Genomic DNA, 15,992 nt, shown 5'->3' with positions numbered 1-15,992 from the left:
CTCTCGTCTTGACAATATAGCGTAAGGGTAGAAAAGTCAAGTTTACCATTTTTCTACCATCAAGGAGCATGAAGAGAATCAGATTAGTCTGTAACAAATGAGCACTTCTTAGGCTGATTGTTCACTTTGAATATTGTCATTAAGGATGGCATTGAGTTATTAATTTTATAGATACACGATAACAAATTCATGACACACATTATCCGTGCGTAATGCTGAAACGCAGATAATGAATCAAATATGAACTGGGAAGCAAGTACATGAGGATTAAGTTGGCCTTTTGCCTTCATGAGCCCTTGCTAAGTGGTAAGGTGTGAAAGGGAGTAAGAGGCCTAGTAGGCCCCTCAGGAGTCTTTCAACCAACAGAGATAAAAAAAAGTAATGGAAGTTCTCAATCATTTAATTCTTCATGCTGAAATAATTGCTGCAAAATAAATTGTCTCAAATAAAAACAAAGTCTTACGGAAAGTCAAACTCTTTCAAATCTCAAAGATTTTTCTTTGTTATCTATGCAACTGTCGTCATTTGCAAAGAAAAAAAAAAGTTTGAAATTGTTGTAAATGGTTGACCATGCAATTCAATTTAGTGAAGTATTTGACGCCTCTAAGTTAATTAGTTGGAAAAAATAAAATAAAAACCTCAATATTTTGCGTTCGCCAGTCTTGGGTTTCTTTATTATTTTTGAAAAACTATGAATATAGTATAGATAAAAATAATGGTTAAAGAGAAAGATATGAAGAATTTGTAGTGATGGGAGTAACTAAATAAAGGTACATTATACAGAACGCTCATTATTATTGATTTTTCACATAGTCCTCCAGAGGTTTTGAGTATCCGTGAGTGGTAAGATGGCCGCTCCAAGCGAGCAAGAGCATAACTTGCTCGCGCAGAGTTGAAGAAGGGTCATAAGTCATCCAGAAGTTTAGCTCATTGGTGTTGACGGGTAGAAAGCAGCTACGGCCCTCTTGTACTTCTCTATCAGGGCAGCAACAGCAGGGGGCATGGCTGAAGAGAATGATGATAAAGAATATATAATCAACAAACTTACTTGATCTTAGTGTTAATCTATCAGTTCAAGGTTACTGCCTCTATTTATGGAAGTGTTGCTAATTACCATATATCAACTAAGATATAATTTCTAACAACGTAGATTAGTTAATCTATAAACTTCCATGTACGAGTATTCAGGACGACTTCACTCATCCAACATTCCAGTCAAGAAAAAAAAAGGAAAAAAAAAAAAGACGAAATCTTACTTGGAGGTCCAGATGGTGGGGGTGGGGGTGGTGCCCCTGGAGCAGGTGTTGTGTGGAGGGCTGCAAGGGCGGCTATTTCCTCCGGTGTGGGAATGAAGGCCTTAATCATCTCTGGTGTAGGGATGAACATTTCGCTTCCTGAAGGTCAAGAATGGAAAATCTGATTTTAAGAATTTAATGGGAAATAAATAAATAAATAAATAAATTTTCATTATAATTCATGTCTGACTTTTATCATAATTCTTTAGTTCTGAGATTCAGTCGTATTTAAAGGTATTTATGGCTTATGTGAATGTTAAGTTTAACCATAATGGTATAATTGTCAGTAATGTATATTTCTAATTTTAACTTTTTAAAAAACAATTTTGTTGCTCTAAGATTTCCAGATATTTTACCAGCGCTATGAACTGTTAGAATATCTTCTGATAAATCTTATCAATATATTATATAATAATTTTTAAAAAAGCTAAATGTCGATGAATAAAGTTTTTAAAGCAATCAGTCAGTTCCTCGTTGGACGAGTGGGTTACTTGCTCGCGAGTTCGATTCTCTGCTCTGCCAACGTGGAATCATAGGAATTTATTTCTGGTGATCAGAAATTTATTTCTCGATATAATGTGGTTCGGATCCCACAATAAGTTGTAGGTCCCGTTGTTAGGTAACCAGTTGGTTCCTAGCCACGTAAAACTAATAATATCTAATCCTTCAGGCCAGACCTAGGAGAGCTGTTAACCAGCTCTGTGGTCTGGTTAAACTAGGATATACTTATTTTAAATCAATCAGTCAATGACGAATATTTGCATGCGATTTTCACTCGTCTAAATGAATAGGTCGATACACGGAACGCTTTTGCAAAGTTACCAGCTGACCTTGATTAATAAAAATGCGCACATCTTTCAAAACTTGTCATAGGTCATTCCGGTTACTGATCTTGAATTCATTAACGTCTGTCATTCGAATAAACTTACCATCTCCGTCCGTCGGGGCGCAGGTGCAAGCGGAGACTAACGCCAGCAAGACAAGAGAACTCACGGCTGCCACCTTCATGGCTGATCTGTGTAAAAAAAATAAAAAAATAAATTAATTAAAATAAATAAATAAAAAGATATTGTTAACGTCACTGCATATTGTTTCCTTAATTTCAAAGAGATAAAGTGATGCAGTCGACCAATATCAGTAACACTTCAAAATACTTCAGCTCTTCCTGACAAATTTAATTCGATGACAATGAGAATTATGAAATCCCTTCACTTGTTAGATAAGACATATAAATGTCGCATTTCTTCAAAAGTAACGAAATGATTTGGTAGGCATATCTATAACTACAACTAGAACTTTTTTTATATTTAGCAAAATTATTTATACTACAGGGACGAGAAGTAATGAGTTTTTATTATCTTACAGCAAAGCTAAAATTTGGCAGAAGAAATACAATGATGCACGAACCACAGGACTTTCCCCTTGGAATAAAGGCATTTTAATTCTGAGAAGAATGTTGTCAAGACATTGTATGTGACCCCTCATGAAACATTGTATTTCGCGTATATGGGGCTGAGGCGATAATTGGGACGCAAAAAATTAATGGAGCTTCTTTTGGTTATCAGATTTATGAAAAGATCCATAACTGATATCAGTGATTCTTGTTCACAATAGTACTGAAGGACCTGATGTATTCTGCTATAAATCTTGTCGTATCAGAAATCAAAATTTTTAATTGTTCCCTGACCCCAGAGTATCACTAAATATCATGTATTTACAGGTTATTAAACTAACCAACTCCACACAGTGAAATTAATTATATATCATGCGATGTATCTAAAAATATTGACAGAATCTAAATTAATAAGATAAAACTGACTTGTGTGATATTTTGCTCAGCTGGAAACCAGAATACGTCTTATTCTTCTATTGAATTCTTTAGATACCAGCGACAAAAGTTTAAAACAAAGAGAGAACTGATGAAAAAAACGAGAGAATATTAAGAAAATGACTTTCAAGTGATGTGATAAAGCCTGGCTGGTCTGAAATCAGCCTCATTATAGAGGAATCAGTATAACATCCTTGGTCGAGGAACTTAATTGTACTACAGTTGTCTGACCGGATCCTTTGAGATGGGCATCAACACGGTATTAGATCTACGACTTGGACAGATTTCTTACTTAAGCCTTTTCGATGGCCTTTGTACTTGTTGCTTTGTTTTCCATTTTTTTTTAAACAGTGAGCAGTATTTTTCTTCGTATGCTGATTAGGTCGTAAATTACTATTCCAATTTATAAAATCGAAATTTAACTCTGAATAATTCTTTTGATCGCAATTTTCTGTTGGCACTGCTTAGATATGAGGGAAATTTGTTACGAGACTTTTATATTTCTTTTTGTATTTAATACAAAAAGAAATGTCCTCCAAGACGTGTTACTATTTCAAATCACTCCTCAAACGATAACTGATAGTGAAGTCGTCGAATTAGTAGCCAAACTTAAACAATTCAACTTCAAACTTAGCCCCCACCCCCACCCCCCCCCCTCCAACACACACACACGCAGAGAGAGAGAGAGAGAGAGAGAGAGAGAGAGAGAGAATAACAAACTTACTCACAGATATGGGAGGTGGATATGTCTGTAGCAAGAAAACCTCTGAAACTAAATGCCTGACTCCAGGGGTTCGCATCTATGTATATATACTGATTCGATCTAAAATCACGCGAATCGGCATCATGAGTAGACAAAGATCTGTTGTAGCTGCACAAATGGTCGCTAATAATTTCGTGACTTCATATCATCACGATCCCGGTGTGCTTAATTCTTTTGTTTACTCTTTAAGTGTATAGAAGTTTTATTTGCATCCTATAGTTCAACCGAAAAAATTGTCATGACAATCTAGAAAGGGAGAGGCTCTTTTGTGTGTGAATTGCTACTTAATTCTATGAATTGCTACTTAATTCTATGAATTGCTACGTAATTCTACAGGCTTCTTGGCCTCTTCAAACCTTGCCTTTGCACAAAGTCAGCTTCATCTAAACCAAGCAACTAACCAGTCATCTTTGTGTGTGTGTGTTTGTTTGTTTGTATGGTGTTTTTAACGTTGCATGGAGCCAACAACGGAACCAACGACTTTACGTGACTTCCGAACCACGTCGAGAGTGAACTTCTATCGCCAGAAATACATATCTCTAACTCCTCAATGGAATGCCCGAGAATCGAACGCGCGGCCACCGAGGCGGTACGCCAACACCATACCGACCACGCCATTGAGGCGAGCGTGTCTGATTGGAGTTAATCATAGTTTAAACATCTGAAGAAAAAAAAAATGACTATGTACCTGCCTGTAGGTATCTCTTTATCTACAAATAATATCATATTCTCATACCTTTAATGCCCGATTTCTTTCTATGAACGTGGTGAGCAATTTCTGAAAACAAAACAATGTCTGATTTCTATTCCGCAAAATATTTCTTCCATGAAGATCCACTGACCACTGGGGGACATTCTATCTTGTCCGAGTGATCTTTCTTATTCACAGGGTTTTGGAGACTTTTTTATTTATTTATTTATTTTTTATTCAAGAGACTGGACCAGGATTCTTCTCGCTGAATTTCACGCTCATGGTTCTTCTTGTTCTCTCTGAAGCTATCTTTTACTTTTGACAATTAAGTGTCTCCTTCCACCCTCCTGAAAAGAGTATGGAATCAAAGCTGTTCTAGTTATAAATGCAGGTAAAATATTAAAGATATTGCTTTAAAAAAATCAAAGCCATACATTACATTAGCGTCATCACTTATCTTCTGGTGCACCTTCTACATTGCGAATTAAGGGAGAGGTCTTTCATCACAAGCATGTTTTGTTTATGTTTAGTTCACCCTTCTTAAACATAAATCAACAAAATAGCATTCACTCACCTTCCACTAAATGTAACAGGACCCGCAAAGGAAAACCACGAAGGAGAGTTAATGAGATCTCTTGGTGACGAGAAAGTTCTCGCCTGTAGGTAAAAGTATCATGTAAGGCTTCGTTCTTTGATACTTCGCGTAACCTACGCGGACAGTAACTTCGAAAACTTGGACTCGTTATTAAAAGATGGCAATAGAGTGTCAAAATCTGTGAGCATGAATTACGAAACGAGCATTCATATTATTCATTTTTTTTTCTTTTTTGGCCGGTTGTCACGTATAAAGGGCAAATAAATAAAAGAAGAAGTGCTTAGAATGAGAGACGTCAAAAGAGGTAATGAATATATTGTGGATAAATGACTGATTGATAACTAGGACTCAAGACAAAATACTAAAAGGTGCCCCACATCTGATCATATAAAAAAAATATATGAATTACAATTTCATAATAATTGAAACGCAAATATCCAGAGAAACCGAGCGAGACCGTCAGTGTTAGGATATTAAAGATGAATATAATTAAACATTCACTAACATATTCCAAGCCATTTTAATTATTTAGCAACTAAGAAAAATGTGAGTGAAAAAAAAATCCAATTTTACTGGTTTTCACTGTTATAGTTCAGAAAACGAGATTAGGCCCAGGCAGCAACTGTCACATTCACAATGATTAGTTTATGACCAAAATAATACAAGAGGAGTCACAAATGGGGAAATGATAATCAGCTATCTAACTACAATAAAAGCTTTATTACTGTGAATGATCAACAGATCGAATACAGGCATTTTGGTTGTACTACATAACTTGATTAATATCTTCCACCCGCTGCAATATCTTGCGACATAAGATTGCAAAGCGATCTTCACACAGTGATCTAAAATCAATGTCAGTTAATTTTTAGTAAGTAAAATACTTCACAAACCTGATTTTCGAAATTAATGTCAGTCTGGAATTTCCATTCAATGAAGTTTACAATATGCATCTTTGAGAGGAAGTTTTGTTTCACCACCCTGCATAATAGACAATACAGTGATAGAGTCTTCCATCATTTCTTCCAAATATGTAAATGACTGAGTTGATCAGTGCCAAATTATCACCAGGGAGTTTCCAGTTTAGTTTTTGTGTTGGAAGACATCGTTAAGTGATTCACTCCTATTTACAACAGCCATGACAAATCAGTGAACGGCGAACTTGAGCTTCAGGGTGGATCAGCGGTTTAAGAGGCTGGGGCAGCTGCTCCGGTGCCCAGGGCGACCTTCTTCTTCACAAGATCAGCTACTGCTGGGGGCATGCCTGAGGAAGAGGGAGCAGATGCAGATAATTGGTAACAGAGGTTGTGTTTTCGGCTTCACGGAACATATTTGAGAGCCAAAACGCCGACTCTTGCACCAAATTATTACAGTACTCAAAATCAGTTTAAACTACCAATCAAAATAAAGAAAACCGAAAAGAGATAGCTATACGTACTGTAGAGTTCACTAGAATTAGGCCAAAGCAAGATTTAAACCAAATGAATGTAATGGACTATAAATTCATGGATACAGTAAGAAACAAAGTAAGGGTATCGCCTTAAAAATAATTCATAAACAGCTCCTAGAAACTCAAGCTACAAAACTATATGCATTGTAAAAATCAGTCAGTATTGTCTATTAAATAATGATATTTTAAGATATCACCAGAGTAATCAGAGTTCAACAATGAACGAAAATGTTTTCAAGTCACACTGAACTATTCAATAGAAGAAGAAGAAGAAGAAGAAGAAGAAGAAGAAGAAGAAGAAAGAAGAAGAAAGCGAAGGATGTCACTTACTTGGGGCGACGAGAGGACCTCCAATAACCCCTGGGGCTCCTCCTATTGCGAGCTGGGAAAGTGGAAGGCCTCCTACGACGCCAGGGACGCCTCCGGGCACGCCTGGAATGCCCGCTGGGGGCATCATGTACATCGAGAAGGGCCCGGCGAAGGATGCCCCAAAGCCTGAAGCCAAAAAAATCAAGAAGAAGGAAGTAAGATGTACGATTCAGAACTTCCTGTTCAGATGAAATTGAGCAAAAGATTGCATAATGTATGTTTGTCCTATGTATGTATGTATGTATGTATACAACTCTTATGTCATATGTATGTATGTATGTGTGTATGTATACAACTCTTACGTTCAAACACAGCTTATACTGAAAGCTTACATATGCAGTTAATTATGATTTTTAATGGACATTGACAAAGGGGAAAGTACGTAAGAAATAAAACTATTTGTCGAATCCCTATAATTAGTAAAAGAAAATTCGGTTATACATATAAAATTATACAGGCAAATTCAATTAAAACCTTGACTAAAACGTTTTAATTGATTGAAAAAAAAAATCCCATATTCGAGGATGAAATTTGTACGTTACATATTAGAACTGAATTAGAAATATCAAAATAAAGTTGATAAACCAGAAATTGAAAATGAACAGAAATCGAAACCATACCATGAGATGCGGTATAAATGTGAGACTACTGACATAAAACAACTTAGAAATCAAGGGAAATGCTAAGAAAGACCGAAAAGCCTGTAGAACTGATCAAGTTAAATAAATCTAGATGGACCCAAACATTGCCAAACAAAGTTACAGAAGAAACGATAAGAAAAATTTACCAGGAGACATGGGGTTTAAAGCTCCTGCTGGTCCTGGAATGGCTGGAGCTGCTGGAGGAGCACCTGGAACGACAGCAGCACTGGCAGCAGCTGCCATGGCTGTCATGCAAACGAGAGCAAAGGCCTTCATGGTGTCACTGAAAAGAAAAAAAAAAAGGTGACAAAATCTAGCAACACGACATTCATTCAAAGAGATCGTAGGTTCTAGCTTAAGAAGTTAAATGAACGAGCCAGACTAATTTTTCTTCTATCATGTAACAAAATTTCGTTCCGTTGCGAGATTCTATAAGATACTTATGACATAAGCACATTAACTAGACAATAAGAAATAATCGGGTAAACAACAATTATAAAAAAAGTAATCACATTATGTCAGTAGCTATATAAATAGTAAAACACTGACTCTCCAAACTTTGATCTCTTAATAGTATAAGTTATTGTTGCCATCTATAAAATGTGCGTACAAGATCTGAGTCTAAAAGGCAAAATACATGAGAATCCATTACAGCTTCCGAAAAAGGACAAAAAAACCTTAGACCAAGTTCGCTTCAGCTTACCCGTTGGAACGTACTAGTAGTCGCTGATCCAGGGACGATGCTGGTGGAGGAATGGTGGATAAGCTTCTGGGTTCCATCTTATATAGCTTAGGATTTAGCCGATATCGCTCTTAATCCCTTCCTTAACATCGGCACATGACCTGTCAAAGGCTTTTCTCCTTGGAGACCGCATGACCTGTCAGAGAGGACTAAAGGAACACGCCCCGCGGTCTCCGGAGTTGGAGAGGCTTCTGGTAATCGTTGACAGCCATCCTCGCTGTTGTGCCTTTCTGGTTTTTCAAAGATTTGAGGAAGTTGAGGGATGCGCTGTGGGAGTTTATTAATCTCTGCGATTTAGCTTTTCAAAGGAATGGACCGTTCTGTTTCTCGCCCTATTATATATATATATATATATATATATATATATATATATATGTATATATCATATATATATATATAATATATATAAATAAATTACTCTGTTAAAACAGGATACGTCTCAAGTATAAAAGCCCATTAAAACACTTTGGTTTAAAACTAAGGACTACTTGATAAGGGTGGGAGTCAGTCCACAGAAATATAGTCCTTAGTTTTAAACCAGTGTTTTAATGGGCCTTTTATATAAACTTGAGATACATATGTGTGTGTATGCATGTATGTATACATATACATACAAATATACGGCATCTATATGTATTATATATATAAATATATAATGATATGGACACACGCACACACACACACACACACACACACACACACACACACACACATATATATATATATATATATATATATATATATATATATATATATATATATATATATATATATATAGAGTTGATGAGCAGAACATTTACCGCTGATGTGATTGTTGGCGTTAAAAGCTGTTTCTAAGTCAAAGAAACCTTGCTAAGTATTCTCACGTTGTGATTTTGCTTAGAGTTTTGTTCCAATAGTATTCCAATTGTACGAATCATGATAATAGTGATTAATCCTGAAATAATCCTCTTTGTCGCGTAATTGATTCGCTGGAATTTCACTTTCAAACCTAGCGCGAATTCTTTGTCTGGTGAGCAAATCCATTTGAGATTCTTTCAAAAGTTTATGTTTACAATTTTATTTATTCCAGTTTGTTATTTCTCTTTTATAATTCTCTCTCTACTTCTACAATCCTATTGCTGTTCTGGTTGCTTTCTCAGCTTGGGTCCTTTGCCATGTAGCAGTATTTTATTTCCAACTAGGGTTGCAGCGTAGCTTTTAATAATAATAATAATAATAATAATAATAATAATAATAATAATAATAATAATAATAATGGGGTAGGGTAGGGTCCAGCTATGGGTTAAATAGCAAAACTCAGCAATGATGGAAAGAAATGAAGGAATAAACGATAACGACGTAAATGGAACCTCTGGCAACAGAGGAGCTTCGTCCGGCAACCAGGTATTCAACCCAATTGAAGGGGAAGACGGTCAGGTACTTGGAGGTCGTCATCCAGCAACTGACCACCACAACGACAGTAATCAACAGCCTGAGATTGGAGCTACAGAAGCAAAAAGGAAGAAGTGGACAAGAGAAGAAAATAAGGAAATATGGAGATGCTACATCAGAAGCAACCCGACGGAGAGAGGATATAGAAGAAGATTGGTCAACATCTGGAATGAGAGGAATAACACCCCCCCAAACAGAGCAGAGGCTGGCAGACCAAGTAAGGAACATAAAGAAAAAGAACTGGCTCTCCCCAACAGAAAGAGAAAAACTGGAAAGGGAAATATCACACGACAACGAATTACACGAAGACGAACTGAGAGACGATGCCACAGAAGACGACAGGGATGATGAGGTATCAAACAACGACACACGAAGAAACACCGACGAAGTAACAGAGAGGACTGAATGGGTAGAAAAGATTAGACAATGGAAGGAGCCAGATACAGAGAGAACAAAGATCCCCTCCATGAAAGCTTACAACACCAAGAAATTAAGGGAGAAAACAAGTGAGGTCAATGAAATAATGGGCATTATACACACCACCAGTATCACAGAAAAAATAACTTGGCATATGCAGGAGCAAGATTAGTAGCAGAACTGATGGGGATTAGAACACCAAGACCACCAGCACAACCAACCCAACAGAAACCAAAACAGCAACCTCCTTGGAAAAGGCACCTGGAAAAGCAAATCATGGTGATGAGATCTGACTTGAGTAAACTGAAAGAGATGACAGAAAAAAAGCTAAGAAGCAAGAAAACAAGGGCGGAACTCAACGAGAAATACAAAGTACAAGAGAGGGGACTAAACAACACAATAGAAGATGTAAAACAGAGGCTTAAGGCCAAAGCACATAAGATCCAACGGTACATGAACAGGAATAAGGGATACCAACAGAACAAACTATTCAGAACCAACCAGAAAAGACTATACAGCCAACTAAGAGGGGAAGACAGCCACCCAGAAATTCCTGAAGCCGAACCAAGTAAGAGACTCTGGGAAAACATATGGAGCAATCCGGTATCACACAACAAACATGCAACATGGCTCCAGGAAGTCAAGGAAGAAGAAACAGGGTAGAATAAAACAAAGATTCACAGAGATCACGACAGACACAGTCAGACCCACCACCAAACAAAGAAAATGCCAAACTGGAAAGCCCTAGGTCCCGATGAAGTCAATGGATACTGGCTCAAAAACTTCAAGGCCCTACACCCACGAATAGCAGAACAACTCCAGCATTGTATCTCAAATCACCATGCACCCAAATGGATGACCACAGGAAGAACATCCTTAGTACAAAAAGACAAGAGTAAGGGAAATATAGCCAGTAACTACAGGCCTATAACTGCTACCAATAATGTGGAAGTTACTAACAGGTATCATCAGTGAAAGGCTATACAATTACCTAGAGGAGACAAACACCATCCCCCACCAACAGAAAGGCTGCAGAAGGAAATGTAGGGGCACAAAAGACCAGCTCCTGATAGCCAAAATGGTAATGAAGAACAGTAGGAGAAGGAAAACCAACCTAAGCATGGCATGGATAGACTATAAGAAAGCCTTCGACATGATACCACACACATGGCTAATAGAATGCCTGAAGATATATAGGGCAGAGGAAAACACCATCAGCTTCCTCAAAAATACAATGCACAACTGGAATACAATATTTACAAGCTCTGGAATAAGACTAGCAGAGGTTAATATCAGGAGATGGGATCTTCCAGGGCGACTCACTGTCCCACTACTCTTCGTAGTAGTAGCCATGATTCCCATGACAAAAGTACTACAGAAGATGGATGCCGGGTACCACTCAAGAAAAGAGGCAACAGAATCAACCATCTGATGTTTCATGGACAACATCAAGCTGTATGGCTAGAAGCATCAAGGAAATAGATACCCTAATCCAGACTGTAAGGATTGTATCTGGGGACATCAGGATGGAGTTTTGAATAGAAAAATGCGCCTTAGTCAACATACAAAAGGCAAAGTAACGAAACTGAAAGGGATAAAGCTACCAGATGGGAGCAACATCAAACACATAGATGAGACAGGATACAAATACCTGGGAATAATGGAAGGAGGGGATATAAAACACCAAGAGATGAAGGACACGATCAGGAAAGAATATATGCAGAGACTCAAGGCGATACTCAAGTCAAAACTCAACGCCGGAAATATGATAAAAGCCATAAACACATGGGTAGTACCAGTAATCAGATACAGCGCAGGAATAGTGGAATGGACGAAGGCAGAACCCGCAGCATAGGATCAGAAACCAGGAAACATATGACAATACACAAAGCACTACACCCAGAGCAAATACGGACAGACTATACATAACACGAAAGGAAGGAGGGAGAGGACTACTAAGTATAGAGGACTGCGTCAACATCGATAACAGAGCACTGGGGCAATATCTGAAAACCAGTGAAGACGAGTGGCTAAAGAAGTGGCGATGGGAAGAAGGAATAATAAAAGTAGACGAAGACCCAGAAATATACAGAGACAGGAGAATGACAGACAGAACAGAGGACTGGCACAACAAACCAATGCACGGGCAATACATGAGACAGACTAAAGAACTAGCCAGCGATGACACATGGCAATGGCTACAGAGGGGAGAGCTAAAGAAGGAAACTGAAGGGATGATAACAGCGGCACAAGATCAGGCCCTAAGAACCAGATATGTTCAAAGAACGATAGACGGAAATAACATCTCTCCATATGTAGGAAGTGCAATACGAAAATGAAACCATAAACCACATAGCAAGCGAATGCCCGGCACTTGCACAGAACCAGTACAAAAAGAGGCATGATTCAGTGGCAAAAGCCCTCCACTGGAACCTGTGCAAGAAACATCAGCTACCTTGCAGTAATAAGTGGTAAGAGCACCAACCTGAAGGAGTGATAGAAAACGATCAGGCAAAGATCCTCTGGGACTATGGTATCAGAACGGATAGGGTGATACGTGCAAACAGACCAGACGTGACGTTGATTGACAAAGTCAAGAAGAAAGTATCACTCATTGATGTCGCAATACCATGGGACACCAGAGTTGAAGAGAAAAAGAGGGAAAAAATGGATAAGTATCAAGATCTGAAAATAGAAATAAAAAGGATATGGGATATGCCAGTGGAAATCGTACCCATAATCATAGGGGCACTAGGCACGATCCCAAGATCCCTGAAAAGGAATCTAGAAAAACTAGAGGCTGAAGTAGCTCCAGGACTCCTGCAGAAGAGTGTGATCCTAGAAACGGCACACGCAGTAAGAAAAGTGATGGACTCCTAAGGCGGCAGGATGCAACCCGGAACCCCACACTATAATTACCACCCAGTCGAATTGGAGGACTGTGATAGAGCAAAAAAAAAAAAAAAAGAATAATAATAATAATAATAATAATAATAATAATAATAATAATAATAATAATAATAATAATAATAATAATAATAATAATAATAATAATAATCCAAAGAACACTCATAATCACATGAGTCAATAAAATTGGAAAGTAAGTCCACAGTAGTATGCGTCTTTGGTTTTGTTATTTAAAATGTATACAGCAGAAAGCAGGTCATCGAAAGCTTTCTCCTGTATATATTTTAAATAACAAAACCAAACAAGCATACTACTGTGGATTTACTTTCCCAATAATAATAATAATAATAATAATAATAATAATAATAATAATAATAATAATAATAATAATAATAATAATAATAATAATAATAATAATAATAATAATAATAATAATAATATTTCGGAAGGAGACCCTCTCGTAGGCATGTTTTGTTAAAAATGACTGCTGCTTCAGCACTATTAATCTTGTAAAGCGTCTTCTCTATCTTTCTGATGACAGGAACCAATGAAAACCCGACCTGCCGGAGAGGTACTCTGACCGTACTCAAGAGCCCGCAAAATCACGATATAAGGAGATGGACTGCTCTGTGAGCAAGAGCCCGTGCTGACACAAGGTCAGCTAAATCAAAAACAACAAACAACACTGAATCTACGGGCTGCTCTATGAGCAAGAGCCCGTGCTGGCATAAAGCCAGCTTAATCCTAAACAACAACACTGGAATTCAGTCCCTCAGCAGTTATCGCTTGATAATGTCCTGTGGATCAGGAGGAAACGTCGCGTTGGAGAGAGAGAGAGAGAGAGAGAGAGAGAGAGAGAGAGAGAGAGAGAATGGTATAAGTAATAATAAATCAAATGACTAAACCGAATTTTACCATGCCCTTTGGTGCGTTGCTCGCCAGTCTAAGCAACAACGAGAAAGCCGTCATCAGAAAGATAGAGAAGACGCTTTACAAGGTTAATAGTGCTGAAGCAGCAGTCATTTTTAGCAAAATAATAATAATAATAATAATAATACCTCTTGAATAACGCCGCTACGTATAATTTTTTTTTTGGGGGGGTGACTTCCCTTATAGCAATCTCCACTCAGCTCCAGCCTCCGGTCTCATAATTTCCATTCGAATTTGTATGGGCCTTCCTGCTCTCCTATTACCACAGGAACCCACCTGTCAAGTTCCACGTCCTATCCTTCTACGGGTTGTGAGAAGGGCATGCCATCATACATCTCCGTCTCCCTCTACGTGGAGCTTGAGTAATCTCTCTAATGGTATCATTTCTCTACACGTGAACCTTCCATGATTGAAGTGTATAATTTCTCTCTCTGTCTTGCTTTGTGACTCCTAATATAGCTCCTAAAGCTCGATTGATGTTAACAATAATTTTAAGAACGGTATGTACTATAATATAAGTTTCAGACTAGTAAAGGACTATTTTTTTTATTATTAATATTTTTTATTACCTTTCTGAACGAGTAGCCGAAAGCTTTCATAAAATAATAGGAAAGTCTGTATGTAGAGCAATCATATTACAAGTATCTAGTGGGTTTTATTTAGCCTTCCTGAGAATATCGCCTGTGGTCAAAATGAAATTTTTGGTTAAGTCTTATATCACCTTTGAAATTTTACCATAAGAAATTATAACTTTTAGTGGAATCCAGGAAATATCTTTATTGTTTATTTGTCATTCTTATTATTATTTTTCAATTAATATTTTATGGTATGTGAACGTCCAAACTTCGACATAAAAATCTTCTCTCTCTTATATAAAGCAAAACTGTATCCTTAGGATTAATGAAATTTGGTATACTAATACCCACTTTGTTGCTCAGCTTTCAATTATGAGTCCGGCGTTGTCTGTCAGCGAAAGAATAATGCTGCTGTTGATCACAGCCTTGAGTATATGGCATCCGAAAAAAAAAATGAATCACAAAGAGCTTGAAATAATGTCAGTACAGCAGTTTCTTGTTCAGCAAGTATTCCCCTCTTATATTTTCTTTCCATGACAAATAGTCTCCGTGGATTCCCCGTGCTTACACGGCACAGATTTCTACAGGGACTCCGGGGAGACTCTACCTGTGTATGTGTGAGTGATCGGTTACCTATGTTTCATTGCCATAACTACCTCTTACCTTTTCAATTGTTTCCCAATTTTTGACGCTCTTATCACCACAAGCGTTGAATATAGTTGGGAAACAGATGAAACCTTTCCTAAATGCTATGAAAAGCAATGTCAGTCTCACCCAGTGCATCCATACATTCATCTGTCGAATTCAGATCAATTTTACCAAATTTGGAACACATCCAACCTCAGGCAGGTACATTCAGGGATTGTAGTTATAACAGCTCTGAAAATTCTTCGTAAGTCGCTAAGGAATATGAATAAATAGCTTGTACAAGTGCCAATATATATAATATATATACGTATATGTATGTATATATATGTATATATATATATATATATATATATATATATATATATATATATATATATATATATATATATATATTTCGTTAGTGCTTTGTGAGAAATCTAAAAGATGTACTGGCTCTCTTCCGGTCTGGGCTACAAAATGGCGAGATGGAGGTTTCCATAACATTAGCCTTTAACATTAAGAATTTTCAGAGTAGATTATAATTACTACCCGTTTTCATTCTTTTATTTTCTACTTACACTGGGAACCCAGAAACCTTGGATTCTCATGACACATCAAGTAAAAGTAGACCATACTTTGCTACTATATCATGACATAGACATTTTCCTAAGCATTTAGGAGAATCTCTATGATTTTGCTTTCACTTACAAGACAAATAAACGACTTAC

The 15,992-nt window shown here is 37.3% G+C and overlaps 2 protein-coding genes across 2 annotated transcripts; both read right to left on the bottom strand.

The window, feature by feature from the left end:
* Positions 1 to 403: 403 nt before the first annotated feature.
* Positions 404 to 2,463, bottom strand: LOC135220869 (uncharacterized). Its single transcript, XM_064258462.1, has 4 exons — positions 2,450 to 2,463; positions 2,225 to 2,310; positions 1,257 to 1,394; positions 404 to 1,005 (listed from the first exon to the last, which is right to left on the bottom strand). The coding sequence occupies exons 2-4, from the start codon at positions 2,301 to 2,303 to the stop codon at positions 923 to 925; spliced, it is 300 nt and encodes a 99-aa protein (XP_064114532.1). The 5' UTR covers positions 2,304 to 2,310; positions 2,450 to 2,463; the 3' UTR covers positions 404 to 922.
* A 3,408-nt stretch (positions 2,464 to 5,871) lies between these two features.
* Positions 5,872 to 8,496, bottom strand: LOC135223249 (elastin-like). Its single transcript, XM_064261739.1, has 4 exons — positions 8,336 to 8,496; positions 7,779 to 7,915; positions 6,953 to 7,117; positions 5,872 to 6,436 (listed from the first exon to the last, which is right to left on the bottom strand). Exons 1-4 carry the CDS (start codon positions 8,410 to 8,412, stop codon positions 6,360 to 6,362), a joined length of 456 nt encoding a protein of 151 aa, XP_064117809.1. The 5' UTR covers positions 8,413 to 8,496; the 3' UTR covers positions 5,872 to 6,359.
* Between the last annotated feature and the right edge of the window lie 7,496 nt (positions 8,497 to 15,992).

Source organism: Macrobrachium nipponense, chromosome 20, assembly GCF_015104395.2.
Source record: "Macrobrachium nipponense isolate FS-2020 chromosome 20, ASM1510439v2, whole genome shotgun sequence".
In the NCBI taxonomy this organism is placed as follows: Eukaryota; Metazoa; Arthropoda; class Malacostraca; order Decapoda; family Palaemonidae; genus Macrobrachium; species Macrobrachium nipponense.
Note: the sequence above shows the minus strand (reverse complement) of the source record. Positions and strands in the feature narration are given on the sequence as shown.

Excerpts from the sequence above, each read along its gene's own strand:
- LOC135220869 (XM_064258462.1), bottom strand. The coding sequence starts at position 2,303 with ATGAAGGTGGCAGCCGTGAGTTCTCTTGTCTTGCTGGCGTTAGTCTCC. Across the intron at positions 1,395-2,224 it reads CGCCCCGACGGACGGAGATG|GAAGCGAAATGTTCATCCCT; the intron begins GTAAGTTTATTC and ends CTTGACCTTCAG. Across the intron at positions 1,006-1,256 it reads CCCACCATCTGGACCTCCAA|CCATGCCCCCTGCTGTTGCT; the intron begins GTAAGATTTCGT and ends CATTCTCTTCAG.
- LOC135223249 (XM_064261739.1), bottom strand. The coding sequence starts at position 8,412 with ATGGAACCCAGAAGCTTATCCACCATTCCTCCACCAGCATCGTCCCTG. Across the intron at positions 7,916-8,335 it reads CTACTAGTACGTTCCAACGG|TGACACCATGAAGGCCTTTG; the intron begins GTAAGCTGAAGC and ends TTTTCTTTTCAG. Across the intron at positions 6,437-6,952 it reads AGGTCCTCTCGTCGCCCCAA|GCATGCCCCCAGCAGTAGCT; the intron begins GTAAGTGACATC and ends CCTCTTCCTCAG.